This window comes from Papio anubis, chromosome 18 (assembly GCF_008728515.1).
Source record: "Papio anubis isolate 15944 chromosome 18, Panubis1.0, whole genome shotgun sequence".
Classification (NCBI taxonomy): Eukaryota; Metazoa; Chordata; class Mammalia; order Primates; family Cercopithecidae; genus Papio; species Papio anubis.
This window is the reverse complement of record NC_044993.1, coordinates 46,280,083-46,307,377: the sequence shown is the minus strand read 5'-3', so window position 1 is coordinate 46,307,377 and position 27,295 is coordinate 46,280,083. Positions and strand designations below refer to the sequence as shown.

Sequence of the window (27,295 nt, the reverse complement as noted above, 5' to 3'; positions counted from 1 at the left end):
AGCGACAGAGCGAGACTCCGTCTCAAAAAAAAAAAAAAAAAAAAAGAGAGATGTGTGATCCGGAGGGTCCATGGCTGGTGTCATCCTCTTCCGGTTTAGGACCAGTGGATTTTGGGCACTGGAGCCGCCTCTTTGGCAAACAGCTTGAGGGAGAAATCAAGGGCTGGGGCCGCCTGGGTCAGCATCCCCATGGAGATGACGTCTATGTGCGGCCCGCAGAACTGAGGGAGGTTGTCCAGGGTGATGCCCCCGCTGGCTTCCACCGCCACACTTGGGAACTGGGCCTTCAGCGCGGCAGCTGTGGGGTGCAGCTCCTGCGGGACACAAGCGGAGGGGAGGTGAGAGCCCACCACAGACCCCTCCCCGGAGGCAGAGCCCATCTCACCTTCGGCTTGAAGTTGTCCAGCAGGACAAGGTCGGCACCCGCCTCAGCCGCCTGCACGGCCTCCTGCAGGCTGCTGCATTCCACCTCCACCTTCAGAGCGAAGTCGGCTGCCTGCCGGGCTGCCCGCACCGCCTGCTGGGCAGCCGGGAGGACGAGGGTGAGGACTGGGCCCAGTGCCTGGCGCTGGGGCGCAGGGAGCCGGGAGGGCGAGGGTGAGGATAGGGCCCAGCACTGAAGCTGGGGCCCAGGGAGCCAGGACTGGCATTTGAAAAGCTCCGGATGGACCATGAGTTTGGGGTTAATAAGGAAACCAGACGTTGGGTTGGGTTTGTTTTGTTTTGTTTTGTTTTTGAGACAGGGTCTCATTCTGTCGCCCAGGCTGGAGTGCAGTGGTGCAATCATAGCTCACAGCAGCCTCCACCTCCTGGGATCAAGTGATTCTCCCACCTCAGCCTTCCGAGTAGCTGGGACTACAGGTGCGTCCACCACACCCAGCTAATTTTTGTTATTTTTAGTAGAGACGAGGTTTCACCATGGTGGCCAGGATGGTCTCTAACTCATGACCTCGTGATCCGCCCGCCTCAGCCTCCCAAAGTGCTGGGATTACAGGCGTGAGCCACCGAGTGGCTGGGACTACAGGGGCTTGCCCACAAACATGGCTAAATTTTTCATTTTTTGTAGAGACAGAATCTTGCTATATGGCCCAGTCTGGTCTCAAACTCCTGGCCTCAAGTAATCCCTCCACCTGGGCCTCCCAAAGTGCTGGGATTACAGGCATGAGCCACTGAGCCAGGATGTTTTATTGTAGACTAAAATGACCACTTTTGTGGGTCAAAAAGCGGATGAATATCAGCAATATTTGGCATTTGGACCTGAGTTCAATTTGACTCAGAATATTAAAATTAGAAGGGGTCTTTAAGGACATTTCACAGATGGGAAATTAGGTGCAGAGGGCTAGAGAGATGGGCTCAAGGCTGTGGTGCCAGTGACACTGGCTTCCCCCGGGTTGTCCTTTCTTCTCGAACATTACACCACGCAGCAGCAGAACAAAGATAAAGAGTCAATTCCAAAACCAGGTGCGGTGGCTTATACCTATAATCCCAGCACTTTGGGAGGCCAAGGTGGGAGGATCTTTTGGGTCCTGAAGTTTGAGACCAGCCTGGGCAACACAGTGAGACCCCATCTCTTAAAAAAAAAAAAAAAAAAAAAAAAAGGCAGCTGGGCACAGTGGCTCAGGCCTGTAATTCCAGCACTTTGGGAGGCCAAGGCGGGTGGATCACCTGAGGTCAGGAGTTTGAGACACGCCTGGCCAACATGCTGAAACTCTGTCTCTACAAAAAAATATAAAAATTAGCTGGGCGTGGTGGCGGGTGCCTGTAATCCCAGGTACTCGGGAGGCTGAGGCAGGAGAATTGCTTGAACCCGGGAGGTGGAGGTTGCAGTGAGCCGAGATTGTGTCACTTCACTCCAGCCTGGGTGAAACAGTGAGACTCCATCTCAAAAAAGAAAAAGCAAAAATTAGCCAGTGGGGTGGAGCATTCCTGTATATCCAGCTACTGGAGAGACTGAGGCCCCATCTCCAGAAAAAGAAAAGCAAGCCCAGCTCCCCATTTAGCTTAGCTGGATGAGCTCAGCTGAGCCCAGCTCAGATGGAGGAGCTGAGGTGGGAAGAGTCTTGTGTTGCTGACTCCAGGTCATGGCTGGAGGCTCTGGGGAGGGGAGGGGAGGGGTGTGCTAAGGGTGAGGTTGGACCAGGGACAGGCAGGACCAGCACCTTCTCCACACCACCGGCGGCCACCACATGGTTGTCCTTCACCATCACCAGTCCTCCCAGGTCGTAGCGGTGCGAGGCGGCCCCGCCCACCAGGAGCCCGTACTTCTCCACCAGCCGGAAGCCTGGTGTGGTCTTCCTCGTGCCGGCCACGTGCCCAGTCCAGCCGGCCCCCCTGGCAGCCTCCACTGCAGCGGCGGCAGCACTGGCAATGCCACTGCAGCGGGCCAGCGTGTTGAGGGCCACCCGTTCCCCCAGCAGCAGGCTGTGGGCAGGGCCCCGGACCTCAGCCACTCTGGCCACCGGCACCAGCTTCGATCCCTCAGGGAGGAACCAGGAGACTTGGCAGTTGAGTTGGGTAAAGATGGCATCGAAAAAAGGCCGCCCTGCCAGTACCCCAGGGGATTTGGCCCACAGCACCGCCTGCGAGGGGCCTGCCCCGCTGACCAAGGCTGCGTAGTTGAGCCCTGGGCAGTCCTCTCGGAGCCAGCTGTCCACCAGGGCTGCCAGGGTGACGGGCGGCAGCAGCAGTGCCAGGCCTGGGGGGAAACAGAGAACAGCTGTTGAGTTTGGCTGCCTCTCCTGCTGTCAGGGATCATTGTCAAAATATTTAACAACCAGTGAAACTGGGCACTGGCCCATCAGCTTCAAGATCTAGGGGTTCCAGTGGAGGGGCTGCAGGGAGGAAAGGGGGTGTGGGGGGAAGGGGGGTTGTGGGGGCGAGGATTGGGGAGTGCTGTGGGCTGGACGAGGTCACTGGGCACCTAGTTAAATTTAAACTTCTGGGCCGGGCGCAGTGGCTCACGCCTGTAATCCCAGCACTTTGGGAGGCCGAGGCGGGCGGATCACGAGGTCAGGAGATCGAGACCATCCTGGCTAACATGGTGAAACCCCGTCTCTACTAAAAATACGAAAAAATTAGCCAGGCGTGGTGGTGGGTGCCTATAGTCCCAGCTACTCAGGGGGCTGAGGTAGGAGAATGGTGTGAACCTGGGAGGCAGAGCTTGCAGTGAGCAGAGACTGTGCCACTGCACTCCAGCCGGGGTGACAGAGCAAGACTCCGTCTCAAAAAAAAAAAAAAAAAAAAAAATTTAAACTTCTGGTCAGGTGTGGTGGCTCATGCCTGTAATTCCAACACTTTGGGAAGCCGAGGCAGGCAGACCACTTGAGGTCAGGAGTTCGAGACCCACCTGGCCAACATAGTCTCTACTAAAAATACAAAAATTAGCCAGGCATGGGGGTGGGCACCTGTAATCCCATCATAGTTTGTTTATCCAATACTCACGAGTTGCAGCATTCAAATTCACTTTTTAAAAAAATCAGTCTGGCCAGGAGCGGTGGCTCACACCTGTAATCCCAGCACTTTGGGAGGCCATGGCGGGCGGATCACCCAAGGTCAGGAGTTTGAGACCAGCCTGGCCAAAATGGTAAAACCCTGTCTCTACTAAAAATACAAAAATTAGCCAGGCGTGGTGGCAGGCGCCTGCAATCTCAGCTACTCGGGAGGCTGAGGCAAGAGAATTGCTTGAACCTGGAAAGCAGAGGTTGCAGTGAGCCGAGGTCACACCACTGCAATCCAGCCTGGGTGACAGAGCAAGACTCTATCTAAAAAATAATAATAATAAAAATAAAAAATAAATAAAATGAGGATGATGGGGCTGGGCACAGTAGCTCATGCTTATAATCCCAACACTTTGGGAGGCTGAGGCAGGTGGATCACCTGAGGTCAGGAGTTCAAGACCAGCCTGGCCAACATGGCGAAAACCTGAAAAAAAATTAGCCGAGTGTAGTGGGGCATGCCTGTAACCCTAGCCACTGGGGAGGCTGAAGCAGGAGAATCACTTGAACACAGGAGGCAGAGGTTGAAGTGAGCTGAGATCGTGCCACTGCACTCCAGCCTGGGGTGACACAGCAAGACTCTGTCTCAAAAAAAAAAAAAAAAGGATGATGATGGGAAGGTGGGGAATGTTACGGGTACAAAAAAAAAAAATAGAAAGAATGAATAAGACCTACTATTTGCTAGCACAACAGGGTGACTATAGTCAACAATAACTGTACATTTCAAAATAACTAAAAGAATGCAATTGGATTATAACAGAAAGGATAAATGCTTAAGGGGATGGACACCCCATTCTCCATGATGTAATTTTTTTTTTTTTTTTTTTTTTTTGAGACAGAATCTCACTCTTGTTGCCCAGCTGGACTGCAATGGAGTGATCTCGGCTGGCTTCAACCTCAGCCTTCTGGATTCAAGCGATTCTCCTACCTCGGCCTCCTGAGTGGCTGGGGTTACAGGCGCCTGCCACCACACACGGCTAAAATTTGTATTTTTAGTAGAGACGGGGTTTCACCATGTTGGCCAGGCTGGTCTCGGACTCCTGACCTTGTGATTCGCCTGCCTCCGCCTCCCAAAGTGCTGGGATTACAGGTGTGAGCCACTGTGCCCGGCCTAACCTGATTTTTATTTATTTATTTATTTATTTGAGACAGAGTCTCGCTCTGTCGCCACTGTGGCGCCTGCAGTGGCCTGGCGACTGCAGAGGTGCAATCTCGGTGTGAGCCACCGTGCCTGGCCCATGATGTTATTATCATGCATTGCATGCTTTATCAATACGCACCCGGGCGGGCGCGGTGGCTCAAGCCTGTAATCCCAGCACTTTGGGAGGCCGAGACAGGCGGATCACGAGGTCAAGAGATCGAGACCATCCTGGCTAACAGAGTGAAACCCCGTCTCTACTAAAAAAATACAAAAAACTAGCCGGGCGAGGTGGCTGGCGCCTGTAGTCCCAGCTACTCGGGAGGCTGAGGCAGGAGAATGGCGTAAACCCAGGAGGCGGAGCTTGCAGTGAGCTGAGATCCGGCCACTGCACTCCAGCCTGGGCGACAGAGCAAGACTCCGTCTCAAAAAAAAAAAAATGCACCCCATAAATATATACACCTACTATATACCCACCCTTTTTTTTTTTTTTAAATAAGGATGGTGGACGTGGGGAAGGTCCCTTACGCCCTAGGCATAGCCCGTGATGGGCTCTGCATGGCTGTGGGCAGTGGCAAACCCAGGCGCGGTGCAACAGCGCCATCTATCTGCGGGGTGAAGACCTGCAGCCTCATGGGCCTTCACCGTCCGTGGACTTGGCTTCCCCTTCAGGGAGACACAGAGCCAGCGAGGGTGTTTGATTTAGCGCGCACACACGTGCACGCACACGCACATACACGAGCACACAGCACACTTCTGCTCCAAGTAGAAGTGAAGGCCAGACATCCTGGCTTGGTGTGCTCTACGAAGCAGGCCCTCTCTTGTCTACTTCCCCAGAGCCAAGCTGCTGAGTCTCCACTCACCCCACCTCCCCTCCGAGCCACAAGCCTCCTTGACTGCACCGGGCTCTCCTTCGCCACGTTCTCTCCCACATCTGCCCCAGACGGCTCCTGCTCCTCCACTAACAGCCAGCTGTACTGAGGCTGGGCGCTGTCTCTGTTGGTCACATCCAGCTACGGAAAAGGCCTGGGAGCAAACGGCAGGGAGTGAGAGCCTAATCCCCCACTCCCACTGCATTCAAACCAGGTGCAGTGCGGTGGCGCGATCACGACTCACTGCAGCCTCAACTGCCCAGGCTTAAGCAATCCTCTCGCCTCAGCTTCCCGAGGAAATGGGACTACAGGCGCACAGCAACCATGCCCGGCTAATTTTTGTATATGTTTTGTTGTAGAGATAGGGGTCTCACTATATTCCCCAGACTGGTCTTGAACTCCCAGTCTCAAGCAATCCTTGCACCTCAGCCTCTCAAAGTCCTGGGATTACAGGAGTGCGCCACTGTGCCAATCTTGATTTTTTTTTTTTTTGATCCAGAGTGTCACATTTTTGCCCAGGCTGGAGTGAAGTGGTGTGATCTCAGCTCACTGCAACCTCCATCCCCCGGATTCCAGCGATTCTTCTGCCTCAGCCTCCCAAGTAGCTGGGATTACAGGCGCCCACCACCACGCCAGGCTGATTTTTGTATTTTTAGTAGAGACAGGGTTTTACCATTTTGGCCAGGCTGGTCCCAAACTCCTGACCTCAGGTGATCTGCCCGCCTCGGCCTCCCAAAGTGCTGGAATTACAGGCGTGAGCCACCACGCCTGGCCAGCCTGATTTTTTTTTTCTTTTTTTCAGGCTGTTTTTTTAAAAGTGAATTTGAATTCTGCAACTGGTAAGTATTGGGGAAACAACCTGTGATGCAGGCTGGGCACCATGGTTCACGCCTGTAATTCCAGCGCTTTGTGAGGCCAAGGTGGGCAGATCACAAGGTCAGGAGTTCAAGACCAGCCTGGTCAACATGGGGAAACCCCATCTCTATGAAAATACAAAAACTAGCCAGGCGTGGTGGCACGCGCCTGTAATCCCAGCTACTCGGGAAGCTGAGGCGGGATAATCGCTTGAATCAGGGAGGCGGAGGTTGCAGTGAGCTGAGATCATGCCACTGCACTGCAGCCTGGATGACAGAGTGATAATCCATCTCAAAAAAAGAAGAAACCTACTACTGATACACACAACAATAGGGACCTGTCTCAAATGTATCATTCTAACTAAAAGGAGCCAGATCCAAAAGGCCGTATGATCCCATTCACGCAGCATCCTGGGAAAGGCAAAACTGTAGGCACAGAGCAAATCAGTGTTACCTGGGGAGTGGGAGGAGTTGACCACTGAGATCTGGTGAGGTCGCAGAGAAAAAGGAACACTTACACACTGTTGGTGGGAGTGTAAATTAGTTAAACCATAGTGGAGGACAGTGCAGCAATTTCTCAAAGACCAAAAACCAGAAATACCATTCGACCCAGCAATCCCATTACTGGGTATATACCCAAAGTAAACCATTCTGTTATAAAGACACATCACAGCACTATTCACCATAGGAAAGACGTGATTCAACCTAAATGCCCATCAGTGGTAGACTGGATAAAGAAAGTGTGGTACACATACACCATGGAATACTATGCAGCCATAGAAAAGAATGAGATCACGTTCTTTGCAGGGACACGGATGGAGCTGGAGGCCATTATCCTTAGCAAACAAATGCAGGAACAGAAAACCAAATATCACATGTTCTCACTTATAAGTGGGAGCTAAATGATGAGAACACATGGACACATAGAGGGGAACAACACATACTGGGGCCTATCAGAGGGTGGAAGTTTGGAGGAGGGAGAGGATCAGGAAAAATAACTAATGGGTACTACACTTAATACCTGGGTGACTAAATAATGTGTACAACCCCCATGACATAAGTTTACCTATGTAATAAACCTGCACATGTATACCCCTGAACTTAAAAGTTAAATTTAAGGCTGGGCATGGTGGCTCACGCCTGTAATCCCAGCACTTTGGGAGGCCAAGGTGGGTTGATCACCTAAGGTCAGGAGTTCAAGACCAGCCTGTCCAACATGGCAAAACCCCATCTCTACTAAAAACACAAAAATTAACTAGCCGTGGTGGCAGGCACCTGTAATCCCAGCTGCTTGGGAGACTGAGGCAGGAGAATCGCTTGAACCCAGGAGGCAGAGGTTGCAGTGAGCTGAGATTGCGCCATTGCAATCCATCCTGGGCCAGAGCGAGATCTTGTCCCAATTTAAAAAACAAACAAAGGCCGGGCGTTCAAGCCTGTAATCCCAGCACTTTGGGGAGGCCTCTAGACGGGTGGATCATGAGGTCAGGAGATCGACCATCCTGGCTAACACGGTGAAACCCCTCGCTCTACTAAAAAATAATACAAAAACTAGCTAGGGCGCAGGCGGGCCAGTCCCAGCTACTTGGGGAGGCTGAGGCAGCCATGAAACCCGAGGCGAGCTTGCAGTGAGCTGAGATCCGCCACTGCACTCCAGCCTGGGCGACAGAGCGAGACCCCATCTCAAAAAAAAAAAAAAAAGAAAAGAAAAAACAAACAAACAAAAAGGCTGGGTGCAGTGGCTCATGCCTGTAATTCCAGCACTTTGGGAGACTGAGGCAGGCGGATCACCTGAGGTCAGGAGTTTTAGATCAGCCTGTTCAATATGATGAAACCCCATCTCTACTAAAAATTCAAAAATCAGCTGGGCATGGTGGCATGTGCCTGTGATCCCAGCTACTCGGGAGGCTGAGACAGGAGAATCGCTTGAACCCAGGAGGCAGAGGTTGCGGTGAACCTGGCCATCAAGAGCGAAACTCAATCTCAAAAAAAAAAAAAAAAGAATAAAAACAAACAAAAAATTAGCCTGAGGTCAGGAGTTCAAGACCAGCCTGTCCAACATGGCAAAACCCTGTCCCTACTGAAAACACAAAAATTAGCTGGGTGTGGTGGCAGATGCCTGTAATCCCAGCTCCTCGGGAGGCCGAGGCACGAGAACTGCTTGAACCTGGGAGGCAGAGTTTGCAGTGAGCCGAAATAGCGCCACTGTACTCCAGCCTGGGCGACAGAGTGAGACTCTGTCTCAAATAAATAAATAAATAAAGTAAGTTTGATGGGCTCACTCGGAGAGGTTCTGTTTATAGCCAAACCTCACTCAGGTTCCCTCAGCTCTTTTCCAGTTAGGCCTTGGACTTCCGTGTTTACCTCTGCATCGTCCAATTTTAACAAGAATCCTGCTAAGTCAGCTTAGCCAGTCCTTCATCCTCCACATCTGATTGCCCCTTGAACCCTGATGGGGGTCCTCATCCTCCACCCTCCCCCAGGCGCTGTCTGACCACCTTGGCCTGCCTTCAGCAAGAATCCCTTTAGGTGGTTCTTGCCGGAATCCCCCCGGCCCCCAGTGCTTTCTCGTGGTAATGTCCCATTCACTGTCCCCCACTCTGCTCGTTGGTTATAACCCCCATGGTGTACTCAGAGTTCAGCCCAGTTCTGATCTAAGGTCACTCTTCCCCTACAGTAATAGTCTGGAATGTAATATGTTTTCGTTATTTTAACAACTGTCTAGTTCTGGTTTTCTTTGATCACTCTCCTGCTGAAAACTGACCTTTCACGGTTTCAGTTCCAGTTCTCTTGACTGTTTTCTTTCTTTTTGAGACAGAGTGGAGTGCAGTGGTACAATCATGGCTCACTGCAGCCTGGGCTCATGTGGTCGTCTCACCTCAGCCTCCTGAGTACCTGCTCCACGATGCCAAGGTAATTTTTTTTTTTTTTAATTTTTTGTAGAGACAGGGTCTCAAACTCCTGGCCTTTTTTTTTTTTGAGACGGAGTCTCGCTCTGTCGCCCAGGCTGGAGTGCAGTGGCCGGATCTCAGCTCACTGCAAGCTCTGCCTCCCGGGTTCACGCCAGTCTCCTGCCTCAGCCTCCCGAGTAGCTGGGACTACAGGCGCCCGCCACCACGCCCGGCTAGTTTTTTGTATTTTTTTAGTAGAGATGGGGTTTCACCGTGTTAGCCAGGATGGTCTCGATCTCCTGACCTCGTGATCCGCCCGTCTCGGCCTCCCAAAGTGCTGGGATTACAGGCTTGAGCCACCGTGCCCGGCCAACTCCTGGCCTTTTAAACATTTTTTTCTTTTTCTTTTTCTAGAGACAGAGTCTCACTTTGCTGCCCAGGCTGGAGTGCAGTGGCATGCGATGGAAAAGGGATGGAGCCCTGAGCTTTGGCAGTAACTGTAGACTCACTGCAGCCTCCGCCTCCTGGGTTCTCCTGCCTCAGCCTCCTGAGTAGCCGGGATTACAGGCACGTGCCACCATGCCTGGCCAATTTTCGTATTTTAGTACAGATAGCATTTCACCATATTGGCCAGGCTGGTCTTGAGCTCCTGGCCTCAAGTGATCCACCCACCTCGGCCTCCCAAAGTGCTGGGATTATAGGCGTGAGCCACCATGCCCAGCCTCCAACTCCTGGCCTTGTCTTCCTCCCACCCTGGCCTCCCAGAGTGCTGGGATTAACAGACATGAGCCTCCACACCTGGCAACTTCTTTCCATTTTTCACTGATTCTCTGACACATCCTCATCAGCACCTGCACTGTGCGGGGTGTTAATAATTGCTAGGCATGAAGGCAACAGTGTGGGCAGCTCTTTCTGTTACCTGTCAGGGCTTAGCCTATGCTGTTGCAGGACTGTACCTCGGCCTGGAAGTCCCTTCCCTTGTCCCCAATCTCCCCCTTCAGCTCTTATTCCACTTGCAGGTCTTCCCTTCAACATCACTTCCTCAGCAGGGGCCTCACAGACACCCCACCCCCCATATTAGATCTTGGTCCCTCTCTGCTTCCTGTTCTTCCCCCATTATCACAGTCTACAGCTGTTTCCTCTCGATGGGCAAAGACTGTGTCTGGCCATTGAGTTTTCTACTATATTCAAGCGCTTCGTGTACTGAACCATACAACCATTGCTGCTTTTATTGGTCAAGACGGCCAAATATTGGCAATTTTATATTGTTTAGCTTCATAGTATGCGAGCTAGGATACTTACCTATCAGAGAGGTCGCATAGCACAGTGAATCAGAGCCCAGGCTCTGGGACCGCACACCTCAGGTCCAGCCCTGGCTCTGCCACTTGTCACTAAGTGATTGTGGACCAGAGACTCAACCCTCGGGGGCCTTGGGCTCCTCATCTGTGACAGGGATGACAATAATGACCTCCTCGTGCTGTTATAAAAACAAGAAAGTGGCCGGGGCAGTGGCTCATGCCTGCAATCTCAGCACTTTGGGAGGCCAAGGTGGGTAGATCACGAGGTCAGGAGTTCAAGACCAGCCTGGCCAAAATGGTGAAACCCCATCTCTACTAAAAATACAAAAAAAAAAAAAAAAAAAATTAGTCAGGCACCTGTAATCCCAGCTACTAGGGAGGCTGAGGCAGAAAATTGCTTGAACTTGGGAGGTGGAGGTTGCAGTGAGCCAAGATTGTGCCACTGCACTCCAGCCTGGGCGACAGAGCGAGACTCTGTCTCAGAAATAAAAAACAAAAGACTTTATATTTGAAAGCCCTTAGGAACACTCTCTAGCACGGGGTAGGTGTGTTCACTAAGAAATGAAACGTTTCTCAAGTGTGGTGGACTCACAGAATAAATGACTAGGTGTCTCTGAGGACGGGTGAGTGATGTTTGCCAGGCAGAGGTGTGGGGTGGGGCCGACAGTTAGGGCTGAGAAAACTGATCTGTTCACCCACAGACAGTGGCGGGGGGGGGGCAGTGTGAGATTCACAGGTGACATGGTGGGAGAGGAGGCCACAGGGAGAAAAAACTAAACTATTTAGCTGAGGAATTTGCCAGATCGCAGAAGCCATCATAAAATTTCATTTTATTGGCCAGACACAGTGACTCATGCCTGTAATCCCAGCACTTTGGGAGGCCGAGGTGGGCTGATCACCTGAGGTCAGGAGTTCGAGTCCAGCCTGACCAACATGGTGAAACCCCGTCTCTACTAAAAATACAAAATTAGCCGGGCATGGTGACACGTGCCTGTAATCCCAACTACTCAGGAGGCTGAGGCAGGAGAATAGGTTGAACCCGGGAGGCGGAGGTTGCAGTGAGCTGAGATCCCACCATTGTATTCCAGCCTAGGCAACAAGAGCGAAACTCCATCTCAAAAAAAATTTTTTTTCATTTTATTTTATTATTTTTAAGTAGAGATGGGGGGATCTCGCTATGTTGCCCAAGCTGATCTTGAACTCCTGGGCTCAAGCAGTCCTCCCACTTCGACCTCCCAAAGTGCTGGGATTACAAGTGTGATCCACCATGCCTGACCCATCACAGAATTGTAAAAGAGATTATAGTTTTACTCCAGAAAGGTCAGCCACCAACTGGAGACAGATTGGGAGGCAAAAGAAGGCTGAGGTAGTCTTGGCCAGACAAAAAGTATCTCTAAATTAAACATTTTTTAATTGAAAAAATAAAGAAAGTTTCAAAGACTGTTAAAACATATACTAACCAATCACAAAGTGTAGATTCTACTTAGATCCTAATTCAAACAAACCAAAAGCAAATTAGGCTATTTATGAAACCACTGGAATCTGGACATTGACTGAATGTTTGATAACACCACGGAAATTTTTAGAGCTTAGTTTTGACAACAGTATTGTGGTTGTAGTAAAAAGAAAAAGTCTTTATCTTTTAGGAAAAAAACATGCTGAGTCTGGGCACAGTGACTCACGCCTGTAATCCCAGCACTTTGGGAGGCCAAGGCAGGTGGATCACCTGAGGTGAGGAGTTCAAGACCAGCCTGGCCAACATGGCAAAATCCCATCTCTACTAAAAAAAAAAAAAAAAAAAGTAAAGAAATTAGCTGGACATGGTGGTGGGCACCTGTAATTCCAGCTACTTGGGAAAGTGAGGCAGGAGAATCGCTTGAACCTAGGAGGCAGAGGTTGCAGTGAGCCAAGATCACGCCATTGCATTCCAGTCTGCGTGACAAGAGCGAAACTCCATCTCAAAAAAAAAAAAAGAAGAAGAAGAAAAACACGCTGAGATGTTCACATATGAAAAGATTTGAGCCAGGCACAGCGGCTCATGGCTGTAATCCCAACACTTTGGGAGGCTGAGTTAGGAGGATCGCTTGAGGCTGGGAGTTTGAGACCAGCCTGGTCAACACAGCAAGACCCCATCTCTGAAAAAAACAGTGACTCACGCCTGTAGTCCCAGCTACTCCACAGGCTGAGACAGGAGGATCACTTGAGCCCAGAAGTTGGAGGCTACGAACAGTGAGCTGTGATCATGTTACTGCACACGAACCAGCCTGGGCGACAGAACAGGACCCCATCTAAAAAACAAAAGAGGCTGGGCGCAGTGGCTCACACCTGCAATGGTGAAAAATATACATTGTGAAAAATACACATGGTGAAAAATCTACTAAAAAAATACAAAAATTAGCCGGGTGTGGTGGTGTGGGCCTATAATCCCAGCTACTGGGGAGGCTGAGGTGAAAGAATCACTTGAATTGAGGTTGCAGTGAGCCAAGATTGTGCCACTGCACTCCAGCCTGGGTGACAGAGCGAGACTCTGTCTACAAACAAACAAACAAAGAGTTCGAGAACTGGTTTGCTTTAAGATAATACTGGAAGGTAGAGGGAGGGAGGGTGAGACTGGGCTAGCCTCACATTGATGCTTTTTGAGGTTGGTGGTGGTTTCGTGGGGGTTCACCATGCTTTTCTATCTACTTTCGTGTATGTTTGAAATTCTCTATAATAAAAAGTGAGAAAAATAAGGAAAGGAGAGAGAGGGTCCCCACTTGAGACTGGGTCATGGAACGTTATTTTAGGGTGATGTAGATTAAAAAACCAACAGTGTTTCTTTTCTGTATGTTCACTCAACACAGAACGCTTCTGCGACCAGTGGTGTGGCATTTCTTTTCCCACATCAACCAATTCTCCAACAGTAGCTGCGTGTCCTACAATTCACTTCAACTGTGACCATAACCAGAGTTAGTGCAGACGTCATAGCAAAAGGACTCAGTCCCACAAGACTGTCCCCCACTTCAGACGTCAGCCTCAAGTAGTAAGAGATTCCCAGGCTACCCACAACTGCTGTGTGACTTGGCTACAAATCAGACATTCCCATGACTCCTGCTTGTATTTGATCTTTACTAAAGCAGTGATTCCAGGAAAACAGTTTACTTACTATTGCTGGTGTATTACAACACTTTTTTTTGTTTGTTTCGTATTGTTTTGTTTTTTATTTATTTATTTATTTTTGAGACGGAGTCTCACTCTGTTGCCCAAGCCGGAGTGCAGTGGCGCTATCTCAGCTCACTGCAACCTCTGCTACCCAGGTTCAAGCGATTCTCCTGCCTCAGTCTCCTGAGTAGCTGGGATTACAAGCACACGCCACCACACCTAGCTAATTTTTGTATTTTTAGTAGCAATGGGGCTTCACCATGTTGGCTAGGCTGGTCTCGAACTCCTGACCTCAAGTGATCCACCCGCCTCCGCCTCCCGAAGTGTTGAGATTACAGGCGTGAGCCACCGCGCCCAGCTTGTTTTGTTTTTTGGACAGTGTCTTTCTATGTTGCCCAGCTGGAGTGCAGTGGATATTCACAGGCTCAAGGATAGCACACTACAGGAGCACTCTTGAGCTCCTGGGCTCAAGTGATCCTCCTGCCTCAGCCTCCTGAGTAACTGGGACTATAGGTGTGCTGCCACACCTGGCTTACAAAGGCATTGTCAAATGACACAAATGAACAGCCAGCTGGAAGAAATGCATAGGGCAGGGTATGGGGGAAGGGGCTTCCATGCCCTCTCCTGGGTACCACCCTCCTCCTGGCACCTTTATCTGTCCTATAACACAGGAGCTCTCCTAACGTCTTATTTCAGGGATTTCTATGGAGGTGTCATGTCACAGGCATGATAGTTAAATCAATCTCTAGCCCCTCTCCCCTTCCCAGAAGATGAAGGATACTGCTGAGGGTTCCAAACTTCTAATCATTGCAGTAGTATCTCTCTGGTGACTGGCCCCCTTCCAGAAGCCCACCAAGAATCACCTCATTGGAACAAAAGACCCTCTGATCAGCCAGAAATTCCAAGGGATTAGGAGCTCTATCAGGAACTTGGGTCAAAGATCAAGTATTAGGCCCAGTGTGGTGGCTCACATCTGTATCCCAGCACTTTGGGAGGCTGGGGAGAGGGAGTCGCTTGAGGCCAGGAGTTCAAGACCAGCCTGGCAACATGGCAAGACTCTATCACTATGTACATTTTATTTTGTTTTATTTTATTTTTTGAGATGGAGTTTTTGTTCTTGTTGCCCAGGCTGGAGTGCAATGGCGCAGTCTCAGCTCACTGCAACCTCCGCCTCCCAGGTTCAAGTGATTCTCCTGCCTTAGCCTCCCAAGTAGTTGGGATTACAAGCGCCCGCCACCACGCTCGGCTAATTTTTGTATCTTTAGTAGAGACGGGGTTTCACCATGTTGGCCAGGGTGGTCTCAGACTCCTGACCTCAGGTGACCCTCCCCCCTCGGCCTCCCAAAGTGTTGGGATCACAGGTGTGAGCCACCGTACCTAGCCAACTACATAAATTTCAAAAATTAGGCATCATGGTGGCTGACGGCAGTAATCCCAGCACTTTGGGAGGCCGAGGCAGGCAGAACACTTGAGCACAGCAATTCAAGACCAGCCTGAGCAACATAACAAAACCCCTTATCTACAGAAAAATTAGCCGGGTACAGTGGTACACACCTGTAGTCCCAGCTACTCAGGAGGCTGATGTGGGAGGATCCCTTGAGCCCAGGAGTTTGAGACTGCAGAGAGCCGTGATCACACCACTGCACCCCAGCCTGGATAGCAAAGTGAGATCCTGTCTCAATTTAAAAAAGCCAACAACAGCCGGGCACGGTGGCTCACACCTGTAATCCCAGCACTTTAGGAGGCCAAGGCGGGTGGATCACCTGAGGTCAGGAGTTCAAGAGCAGCCTCAACTTGGAGAAAGCCCGTCTCTACTAAAAATACAAAATTAGCCAGACATGATAGTGCATGCCTGTAATCCCAGCTACTCGGGAGGCTGAGGCAGGAGAATTGCTTGAACCTGGGAGGCGGAGGTTGTGGTGAGCCGAGATCACGCCACTGCACTCCAGCCTGGGCAACAAGAGCAAAACTCTGTCTCAACAACAATAACAACAATAGCAACAACAACAAAAAAACAAAGATCAATTATTAGAACAAAGGATTCTCCTTGCCCCTCTATTGTTCAGGAAATTCCAAGGATTCCAGGAGCTCTATGCCAGGAACCAAGGATAAAGAGTAAAATACATATTTCTTATTATAAATCATAACACCATTGGGTAGGGCAGTGGTTCTCAACCTCTGCTGCACAATGGAATCATATGGGGGAGCTCCAGGCCCCATCCCTAGAGATTCTGATATAATTGGTCTGAAATATGGCAAAATAATTCTGATTTGTAAAAGAATTGAGAGCTTCTGAGCCACAGGAAGAAAATAATAGCTACCATGCATTGGTGTCTACTGCGTGCCTGGCGCTTCTCATACCTCCTCCCAAACCTCACCTACAGGGCCTCAAGGTGGATGCCGTTTGTATTTATAGGTGGAAAACCAAGACCGGGCATGGTGGCTTACGCTTGTAATCCCAGCACTTTGGGAGGTCGAGGCGGGTGGATCACTTGAGGTCAGGAGTTCGAGACCAGCCTGGCCAACATGGTAAAACCCCATCTCTACTAAAAATACAAACAAACAAACAAACAAAAATCTGGCCAGGCACAGTGGCGCACGCCTGTAATCCCAGCTACTCAGGAGGCTGAGGTAGGAGAATTCCTTGAACCTAGGAGGTAGAAGTTCCAGTGAGCCGAGATCACGCCATTGCACTCCAGCATGGGCGACAGAGCAAGATTCCATCTCAAAAAATAAAATAAAATAAAAATAAATTAAAAATATAGGTGGAGAACCATGGCTCAGAAACATAAAGAGGAATTATCTAAAGAATAGAGCTAGAAAATGATGCAGCTAAACAATGGTAAGTATGAGCCCAGGTCCTCCCTTTCCATAGTTGGGTACTGTAGAACATCACAGCTGCTGGCGGGGCACGGTGGCTCATGCCTGTAATCTCAGCACTTTGGGAGGGCGAGGTGGGTGATCACTTGAGGTCAGAAGTTCGAGACCAGCCTGGCCAACATGATGAAACCCCATCTCTACAGAAAAACACAAAAATTAGCCAGGTATGGTGGTACATGCAGCCTGGGCAACAGAGTGAGACTCCATCTCAAAAAAAAAAAAAAAAGAAAAAGAACATCATAGCTCCTGAGGCCAGACATGGGGGCTCATGCCTACAGTCCTAGCACTTTGGGAGGCTGAAGCAGGAGGATCACTTGAGCCCAGGAGTTGAACACCAGCCTGGCAAACATGACAAGATCCTTATCTTAAAATATATATATATATATATGTATTTTATATATATATACTATATATATATGTATTTTTTATATATATATATGTATTATATATATATTAGCCGGGCATGGTGGCATGCACCTGTGGTACCACCTACTCGGGAGGCTGAGGCGGGAGGATTGCTAGAGCCCAGAAGGTTGATGCTGCAGCAAATCGTGATTGTGCCACTGCACTCCAGTTTGGGCAACAGAGAGAGATGCAGTCTAAAAAAAGAATAATCAAATACATAAAATTAAAATTTAAAAGATTAGCCAGGCATGACGGCATGCAGTTGTAGTCCCAGCTACTCTTGGGAGGCTGAGGCAGAAGGATCACTTGAGTCTAGGAGGTTGAGGCTACAGTGAGCCCGGATCGCACCACTGCACTCTAGCCTGGGCAACAGAGTGAGACTCTGTCTCAAAAAAAAAAAAAAAAAGAACCTCAAAGCTGCTTCCATGTGCAGGGGTTCCCCTCTTTCCCCCTTCTTGGAGCTCAGTCTTTCTGACTGTCTAATAGAGAGGGGAACAGTTACACATTCCATGTTCTATTTGTGAAAAATAAATAAACACATCTGGGTGTTTTTTTTTTTAAGGCCCTGACTCTCTCATGCATTTCCAACAAGAGGAATTCCTGTGGGGAGCTTTGAAAATACGGGGCTCCCCTAATTAGCAGCTGTTACTGAAAGGCACTTCAGAGAGGGGAAGCCGCTTTTACAGCTGGCAAGGAGAGAGTTGGCCCATCAGAGAAATGCCAGGCAGGCTGCATTTACATTGGACATGTAAAAGGTCTCCCAAGATGCCTGGACTTCAGAGATTAGAGTTTTATTCTGTGGGATGTAACCTTGATCCCTCAAGGCGATCCCTTCTTAATGGGTTGTCCAGAGTTAATAAAACTCTAATAAAATTGGCATATTTAAGGCTGGGCACAGTGGCTCATGCCTATAATCCCAGCACTTTGGGAGGCCAAGGTGGGCAGATCGCTTGAGATCAGGAGCTTGAGACCAGCCTGACCACCATGGTGAAACTCTGTCTCTACTAAAAATACAAAAATTAGCCAGGTGTGGTAGCGGGCACCTGTAATCCCAGCTATTTGGGAGGCTGAGGCAGGAGAATCGCTTGAACCCAGGAGGCGGAGGTTGCAGTGAGTTGAGCCTAGGTGACAGAGCAAGACTTCATCTCAAAGAAAAAAAAAATTGGACCTCTGCTCAGAGGGGATCAGGGTATCTTGGAATATTATTTGCCATCTTCTCTCTTTTCAAATCATGTAAAGATACAGATTACTGAAAACTCTGGCATAATAGATAAAGATTTTCCCCCCTCTGGCACTGTTGCTGTTCTATTCTGGATTGTTTACTGATTTTTTATTGTTGTTGTTGTTTACTGGTTTTTGTTTTTGTTTTGTTTTTAGAGACAAGGTCTCGTTCTGTCACCCAGGCTGGAATGCAGTGGTGCAATCACGGCTCACTGCAGCCTCAACCTCTTGGACTCAAACGATCCTCCTGCATCAGCCTCCCGAGCAGCTGGGACCACAGATGCACGCCATCATGCTCAGCTCTTTATCGTGTTTCTATGCTACACCTAACCTACAGGCTGGGTGACTCCAGCAAGGCGCTAACCTGCCTGAGTGTCAGTTTCACATGGAAATTCCAGGGCTGCTGGGAAGACCAAAAGAGGCAATTCACATAAAGCGCCTGAGTCAGTGCCTGGCCAGAAGCCTCAACCCAGGGGTCTGACTCTGGGGGCTCTGTTCTTCCATCGGTTCATTTGTTGACTCATTTGGCAAACACCAGGTGGAGACAGAGGCTAGTTAGCACCTCAGGTCCCGGATAAATGTCCTTTTCCCCTCCGTTCACTCCCTGGAGAAGAGAAGTGACCTCCAAATATGGCCAAATGTGACCGCCCTGCACACATATGGTAGAATGAGCCACAGAGTCTGAGTATGGATAAGAGAAGCCAGAAAGCCTGGTTCTGAGAATGGGCTGGAATTGACAGGAGAGGACGGCTCGCCAGGCTGAGAGAATAGAGAGAGCACAGGTCAGGCAGCAGAGGCACAGGGTATACGCAGGTGACGGTGCCCAGTCTTGGGCATGGGGAAAGAAGGCCGCGTCATAGGATGGGGCCAGACTGAGCAGGCTGTGGTTGAGAGGAAGAGTTAGGCTTCTCTCACTAGGCCATGGGAAGTCACTACAAAATTTCTATCAGAAGTCACATGATCAAAATGAACTGAGCTGGTCCAGTGGCTCGCGTCTGTAATCCCAGCGCTTCAGAAGGCCAAGTCAGGAGGATTGCTTGAGCCCAGGAGTTCAAGACCAGCCTGGGCAACATAGAAAGACCCCATCTCTACAAAGAATTTTTAAAAAATAGCTGGGCATCGTGGGGGCACCCCTGTTAGTCCCAGCTACTCAGGAGGCTGAGGCAGGAGGATCTCTTGAGCCCAGGAGTTGGAGGCTGCAGTGAGCTATGATCTTGCCACTGCACTCCAGCCTGGGCAACAGAGAAGGACCTTGTCTCTTTGGGGAAAAAAAAAAAAAACTTTGAAGTTTATTTGTTTATTTTATTTTAGTTTTTTGAGATGGAGTCTTGCTCTGTTGCCCAGGCCGGAGTGCAATGACATAATCTTGGCTCACTGCAACCTCTGCCTCTGGGGTTCAAGTGATTCTCCTGCCTCAGCCTCTTGAGTAACTGGGACTATAGGCGTCCACCACCATGCCCGGCTAATTTTTGTATTTTTAGTAGAGACAGGGTTTCACCATGTTGGCCAGGCTGGTCTTGAACTCCTGACCTCAAGTAATCCGCCCACCTTGGCCTCCCAAAGTGTTGGGATTACAGGTGTGAACCACCATGGCCAGCCAACTTTGAAATTTAAACATTTAGGCCGGGCGCGGTGGCTCACGCCTGTAATCCCAGCACTTTGGGAGGCTGAGACGGGCGGATCACGAGGTCAGGAGATCGAGACCATCCTGGCTAACACGGTGAAACCCCGTCTCTACTAAAAAAATACAAAAAAACTAGCCGGGCGAGGTGGCGGGCGCCTGTAGTCCCAGCTACTCGGGAGGCTGAGGCAGGAGAATGGCGTGAACCCGGGAAGCGGAGCTTGTAGTGAGCTGAGATCTGGCCACTGCACTCCAGCCTGGGCGACAGAGCGAGACTCCGTCTCAAAAAAAAAAAAAAAAAAAAAAAGAAATTTAAACATTTAAACTGTGTCTGGAGTTCTTGATGGATACAAGATGGAAAGCTGCTGTGAGCCAGGGTGAAGTGTAGGAAAAGGCCACCTGGACTCCATACCCATAAGATGATGGGACTGACCCTGCTGCCCACACCTGGCCCCTGGTGGACCACTCTGCCTCTGCCCACTGGCCTCACATTGGTATGTACCCACGCTGGACTCACCCGTCACTTCCCAGCCTCTGCCCCATCCCCGGGCTTGTCTCTTCTCTCCTGGCTCCATGATCCCAGTGCCAACCCTCCTGGCCCAGCCCAGAGTTCCGCATCAGCTGTCGTCACGTGCGTGAAGGCAGCAAGGAGAAGGAGGCTTCAAACAGGCTGCTCCCGCAGAGGGAGGAGGTGTGGAAACAAAGGAAGAGGGTCAGGCGATGCCATGAAAGTAAGTCCAAGGAATATGTGGGGACTCTTTGGATCCTGGGGTACAAGGGAGAGTGAATGGTCAAAGATGACCTTGAGGTTTCCAGTCTGAGTAGGAGGCTGGTGAGGCAGGAACAGAAATGGAGACATCAGGCCGGGCGCTGTGGCTCACGCCTATAATCCCAGCACTTTGAGAGGCCGAGGCGGGCAGATCACTTGAGGTCGGGAGTTTGAGGCCAGCCTGGCCAACATGGTGAAACCCTATCTCTACTAAAAATACAAAAATTAGCCAGGCATGGTGGCACGCGCCTGTTATCCCAGGTACTTAGGAGGCTGAGGCAGGAAAATCACTTGAACCAGGGAAGCAGAGGTTGCAGTGAGCCAAGATTGTGCCATTGCACTCCAGCCTGGGTGACAGAGTAAGACTCTGTCTTAAAAAGAAAAATAAAAAGAAAGAAATGGAGATGTCAGAAGGAAAAGCTGGTGGCAAGAGAGGATTTTGAATGTGACACATCAGAGAGATGTCAGGTGGAAATGGACAGTCAGGGGTTTTAAAAACAGAACTGGAAACCAGGCACGGTGGCTCATGCCTGCAATTCAACATTTTGGGAGGCCAAGGCAGGTGGATCACGAGGTCAGGAGTTCGAGACCAGCCTGGCCAAGACGGTGAAACCCTGTCTCTACTAAAACTACAAAAAAAAATTAGCTGGGTGTGGTGGTGTGCACCTGCAATCTCAGCTACAGGAGGCTGAGGCAGGAGAATTGCTTGAACCTGGGAGGCAGAGGTTGCAGTGACCGAGATTATGCCACTGTACTCCAGCCTAGGCAACAGAGCTAGACTCCGTCTCAAAAGAAAACAAAACAGAACAGAACTGGAGCCTGGGGAGGGCTCAGAGCTGGAGAGACAAACGTAAGGAGCCAATAAAATCAATAGCAAAACCATTGCCAAGTGACAATTTTTTTTTTTTTTTTAAATACAGGGTCTCATTCTGTTACCCAGGCTACAGTGTGGTGGCACAAGCATGGCTCACAGCAGCCTCAACCTCCCAGGCTCAGGTGATCCTCCCACCTCAGCCACCTGAGTAGCTAGGACCACAGGCATGTGCCACCACGCCTGGCTTATTTTTGGATCTTTTTGTAGAGATGGAGTCTCACCATGTTTTCCAGGCTGGTCTCGAACTCCTAGGTTCAAGCAATTCTCCTGCCTCGACATCCCAAAGTCCTAGGATTACAGACGTGAGCCACTGAGCCTGGCTCACCAAGTGATTTTTGTCTGTCAGGTGCCAGACACATATCATCTCATTGAATCCTCACCACAATCCTATGGGAAGGCACACTCACACTTTTTCAATGAGGAAATCAAGGCACAGCAAAGCTAAGCATCTTGTCCAAGATCATAAAGCTAGCAGGTGGCAGAAATGGGACTGGGACCCAGGCATTTGACTCCAGGGTCATTTCTAAACTACACAGTGGGCCAGTCACAGTGGCTCATATCTATAATCCTAGCATTTTGGGAGGCCAAGGCAGGAGGATCGTTTGAGCCTGGCATTTCAAGAGGCTGAGGCAGGAGGATCACTTGAGCCCAGGATTTCTAGATTGCAGTGATCCTGCCACTGCACTCCAGCCTGGGCCACAGAGTGAGACCCTGTCTCTAAAAAACAAAAACCCAACAGAAGAATTACATGGTGGGAAAGCCACAATGTGGGTATGTCATCCCTGAGCAACCCTGACATGTTCTTTTCTTTTTAGAGGCAGGATCTCACTATGTTACCCAGGCTGGTCTCAAACTCCTGGCCTGCCTCAAGGTATCCTCTTGCCTCAGCCTCCCAAAGCACTGGGATTACAAGCGTGAGCCACTGTGCCCAGCTTCCATCCTTGACTTTTTGAGGTTTTCATTTACTCTGTTAAGAATCTGGGCCAGGTGCAGTGGCTCACGCTTATAATCCCAGCACTTTGGGAGGCCGAGGCAGGCGGACCACAAGGTCAAGAGATCGAGACCATCCTGGCCAACATGGTGAAACCGTTTCTACTAAAAATACAAAAATTAGCTGGGTGTGGCGGCACGCACCTGTAGTCGCAGCTACTTGTGAGGCTGAGGCAGGAGAATCACTTGAACCCGGGAGGCGAACGTTGCAGTGAGCCAAGATCACGCTACTGCACTCCAGCCTGGCGACAGAGTGAGACTCCATCTCAAAAAAAAAAAAAAAAAAAAAGAATCTGGATCTGCTAGCCTGGCCAACATGGTGATGCCCCATCTCTATTAAAAATACAAAAATTAGCCAGGCATGGTGGTTTATGCCTGTAGTCCCAGCTACTCATGAGGCTGAGGCAGGAGAATCGCTTGAACCTGGGAGGTGAAGGTTGCAGCAAGCAGAGATCATGCCACTACAATTTAGCCTGGACGACAGGGTGAGACTGTCTCAAAAAAAAAAATCTGGATCTGATGAAAATTATGGATCTCCTTCCCAGAAAAATGCATAACTGTGTTCTCACAAAGACACGCAATTTCATGTGCAAATTCTGGGGTTCATGAACTCCCCCAGAGCCCATCCATGATCCCTCAGTAAAGAATCCTGGCTCTGAAGGAATCAGGTCGAGACTCCTTGACATCTGCTAAGGTATTTAATCCTCATTACAACCCCGTGAGACCAGTGCCACCAACTCCATTGTCCAGATGTGGAAACTGGGGCTTCCAGATGTGGAAACTGGTGAAAACCAGAGTTTCCACCGCTGCTGAGTGGCAGTCAGGATTCACATCCAGGTTGGTATTGTCACAAAAGAGAAAGACACAGTGGAGATTGGAATGTGTTTGGCATGCATCCTGCATGGGACCCCCGAGAGCTGGTTCCACAGTGGAGCCAGAGGGACCGGGTGTATGGTGCCAGCAGGCACCCCAAACGTGGAGGAGGGTCTAGGCACCCGTGCCTCCCATCCTCTGTCCTCCTCACAACCTTGTGATCAGGGAACTTTTTTTTTCTTTTTTTTCTTTTTTTTTTTTTTGAGATGGAGTCTCGCTCTGTCACGCAGGCTGGAGTGCAGAGGCCCGATCTCTGTGCAACCTCCACGACTGGGGTTCAAGCAATTCTCCTGCCTCAGCCTCCCAAGTATCTGGGATTACAGGTGCACACCACCACACTCGGCTAATTTTTGTACTTTTAGTAGAGACGGGGTTTCTCCGTGTTGGCCAGGCTGGTCTCAAACTCCTGACCTCAAGTGCTCCACCCGCCTCAGCTTCCCAAAGTGCTGGGATTACAGGCGTGAGCCACTGTGCCCGACCAGAGCAGGGAACTATTATTGTCCTTTTACAGATGGAAGAAAATGAGGCTCTGAGAAGCCGGGACCCACCCACGGTCGCACAGCCCCATCCCTGGTGGAGCCTTCTGAGAGCAGAGCATGGCCCCCTGGGTTTGTGCTGGTGGAAGGGTTTATTGGGGGCCAGTTGAGTCAGCCACCCCTGTGTAGGACACCTATGGAACACCATAGGTGTCCTACACAGGCTTTACACAGAATGCTCTGGGCTGAAACACACCCTTGAATCTTTGGAATGTGACCAGACATCCTGGTTCCTTGTAAAACCCACTCCCACCAGCTGCAGCCCGGTAAGTTCAAGATCATCTTAGTTGGCCTGGCATGGTGGCTTATGCCCCTAATCTCAGCACTTCGGGAGGCCGAGGTGGGTGGATCACGAGGTCAGGAGATTGAGACCATCCTGGCTAACACGGTGAAACCCCATCTCTACTAAAAATACAAAAAATTAGCCGGGCATGGCGGCAGGTGCCTATCTCCCAGCAGGAGAATGGTGTGAACCCGGGAGGCGGAGCTTGCAGTGAGCCGAGATCACGCCACTGCTCTCCAGCCTGGGAGACAGCGAGACTCCGTCTCAAACAACAACAACAAAAAGATTATCTTAGTAGTTAGACATATGCTTTGAGCTTAAAGGAAATTCACATAAACCATCACTGCTATACATCTTTCAAATGACGCATGCACCCCCGCCTTCACTGTTTCACCCCGTACCATCTGCTTCTTAGATCAAAAGCTTGTACTCAATAAATTGTCAGGCAACCAGGGCTCTGCAGCCTTCACTTTAGCAACTGGCCCCCTGGACCTGCTTTAAATCTTAACTTGTCTTTTCTCATTCCTTTGTGGCCACTGAACTTCAGGTACCCATGGTCAGGGGTTGGGCTGATCACCCCAACAGTTTGCATACAGCTCCCTCCAGGCAGGGAATCACGGGACTCAAGCCCCCTCCCCCACCCGGCTACAGAAAGGACAGGACTTTGTCTCTGCTTCTCCCCAGCTACCAGCGAGAGCAGAAGTCCACGCTGCTCCCCCATCCAGCCTCCCACTTCCTGCCCCCACTGCCCCCAGGAGACGCCACCTCCTCCAGGCCGCCCTGCCCCCCTTTTCTAGGGCTTAAGCCCCTTCCTTCCCCAGAGCTCCTTGGGGACTCAACACAGGAGAAAGAAGAGTGAGAAGGGGCCTCTGGGGGTTGAGCGAGGCTGCAGGGACATGGGGTAGGTAAGGGAGTCGATGGCAGGACCAGAGGAGAGATGGCTCCAGAGGAGGTGATGAGGGGCTGAGACAAGCCAGGATGGGGGCAGGGGTAGGCAGTGGGGGGATGGGTGCAGGGACACCGCGGGGAGAGTGTCCCTTTACCTTCAGCGTCCATGGTGACTTGCAGCCGTCTGGGCTGGTGCATTGGCTGCTCAGGACCAGGGCTCCCAGAGGCCTCAGGCTGGGGGTGGGACTGTGGAGGAGGGGAGGGCCCATAGAACTGTCAGCCAGCCCTTCCCAGGCTCCCCAGGCCTGCCTCCTGTCCTCTGCCAGGCCTGCAGATTCCTCAGCCGGCCCCTGAAAGTCAGAGGAGGGGCTCTGATGGGGAACTCAGAAACCCTGCCCCAGCCAGTGAAAGAACTGGAGGCCCTGTTCTCGTCCCACACCCAGCCCTCCTGGCCCTAACCCAGGGTCCAAGACCGTGAATGTAAGCGTGTGCTCCCTGGTGAGGGCAAGCAGGCATTTTGGATGGTGTGCTGGGAAAATCACGGGCCCTGGACCTGGGTTCAAATCCTAACTCCATCCTTTTTGATCTCACGTACCTTTTTACCTTTTTCTGTGCCTCAGTTTCCTGAGCTTTAAAATGGCATAACAGGGCCGGGCGCAGTGGCTCACGCCTGTAATCCCAGCACTTTGGGAGGCGGAGGCGGAGGCGGAGGCGGAGGCGGAGGCAGGTCGATCACCTGAGGTCAGGAGTTTGAGACCAGCCTGGCCAACACGACGAAACCCCATCGCTACTAAAACTACAAAAATTAGCCGGGCATGGTGGCAGGGGCCTGTAATCCCAGCTGCTCGGGAGGCTGAGGCATGAGACTCACTTGAATTAATTAATTAATTTTAAAAATGCATCACAGGCTGGGCACAGCGACTCATGCCTGTAATCCCTATTCTTTGGGAGGCCAAGGCAGGAGAATCACTTGAGGCCAGGAGTTTGAGACCAGCCTGGGCATCATAGAGACGTATAGAGATCCCATCTCTCCCAAAAAAAAAAAGAAAAGAAAAAGAAATTAGCTAAGTACCGTGGTGCACACCTGTAGGCTGAGATGGGAGGATCACTTGAGCCCAGAAGTTCAAAGCTGCAGTGATCCATGATCGTGCCACTGCAGTCCAGCCTGGGTGACAGACAGAGACCCTGTCCCTAAAGAAACAAAATTTTTTTTAATGGCATAACATCTACTTCATGGGTTCAACTGAGAATCAATGAGAAAACTCTGCAAATGAAGCAGAGTAGGAACTCACCTAATATTCACTTCCCTTCCCTTCCCTCTTTCCAAGGAACTTTAAGCGCACAGACAGCTTAGAGCCCAGCTTCTGAACCAGAAAACCAGGAAACCACCAGTCACTGGGACTGGGACTTCAGGCAAGTTCCTGTCCAAGAACTGCCAGGGCCTTCCTTTCTCTTTTCGTTTCTTTTATTTTTTTGTCTCTTTTTGATGGAGTTTTGCTCTTATTGCCGAGGCTGGAGTGCAATGGTGTGATCTCAACTCACTGCAACCTCCGCCTCCCGGGTTCAAGCGATTCTTCTGCCTCAGCCTCCCGAGTAGCTGGGATTATAGGCATGTGCCACTACACTGGCTAATTTTGTTTTTTGGTTTTTTTTTTTAGCAGAGACAGGGTTTCTCCATGTTGGTCAGGCTGGTCTTCAGCTCCCGACCTCAGGTGACCCACCCGCCTTGGCCTCCCAAAGTGCTGGGATTACAGGCGTGAGCCACCACGCCCAGCTCAGGGCCTTCCTTTCTTCTTTGGAAACCCTTCTTGCTACAGCTGCTCGCAGGGACTTCTAGTTGCTAAAGTCACTTACATCTTCCCAGTCTTCTCCCTTTTCTTTCTCTGCCGCACCTGACTGCTGGCAGGTGATGGATCAAGGCACCCAAGGCACAAAATTTAGGGAGGCTTCACCCTGCAGCTCACTTTTTTTCTTTTTGAGACAGGATCTTGCTCTGTCACCCAGGCTGGAGTACAGTGGCACAGTCTCGGCCCACTACAACCTCCACGCCCCAAGCTCAAGTGATCCTCCCACCTCAGCCTCCTGAGTAGCTGGGACTGCAGGCGCCTGCCATCACGCCCAGCTAATTTTTGTATTTTTAGTAGAGATGGGGTTTCACCGTGTTGGCCAGGCTGGCCGGGCTTGCTTATCACCCCAGCACCTTGCTGGCCTTAATTTAGTCCTGGGCCTGCTTCTGAGGCTGCAGTGAGCTATATGCAGTGAGCTTTTTT

At 50.5% G+C, this 27,295-nt stretch overlaps 1 protein-coding gene across 4 annotated transcripts; it reads right to left on the bottom strand.

Annotated features, from left to right (window-relative positions):
- Positions 1-45: 45 nt before the first annotated feature.
- QPRT (quinolinate phosphoribosyltransferase) lies at positions 46-25,663 on the bottom strand. Of its 4 annotated transcripts, XM_031658322.1 has the most exons (5): positions 25,181-25,663; positions 20,330-20,482; positions 2,160-2,695; positions 386-520; positions 46-314 (listed from the first exon to the last, which is right to left on the bottom strand). In XM_031658322.1, exons 2-5 carry the CDS (start codon positions 20,385-20,387, stop codon positions 96-98), a joined length of 948 nt encoding a protein of 315 aa, XP_031514182.1. In that variant the 5' UTR covers positions 20,388-20,482; positions 25,181-25,663; the 3' UTR covers positions 46-95. The 4 variants fall into 4 exon arrangements, with proteins under 4 accessions (XP_031514182.1, XP_009197115.1, XP_009197116.1 ...); XM_009198851.3 differs by lacking the exon at positions 20,330-20,482 and having other exon boundaries at positions 25,181-25,418; XM_009198852.3 differs by lacking the exon at positions 20,330-20,482 and having other exon boundaries at positions 386-517; positions 25,181-25,384.
- Positions 25,664-27,295: the final 1,632 nt, after the last annotated feature.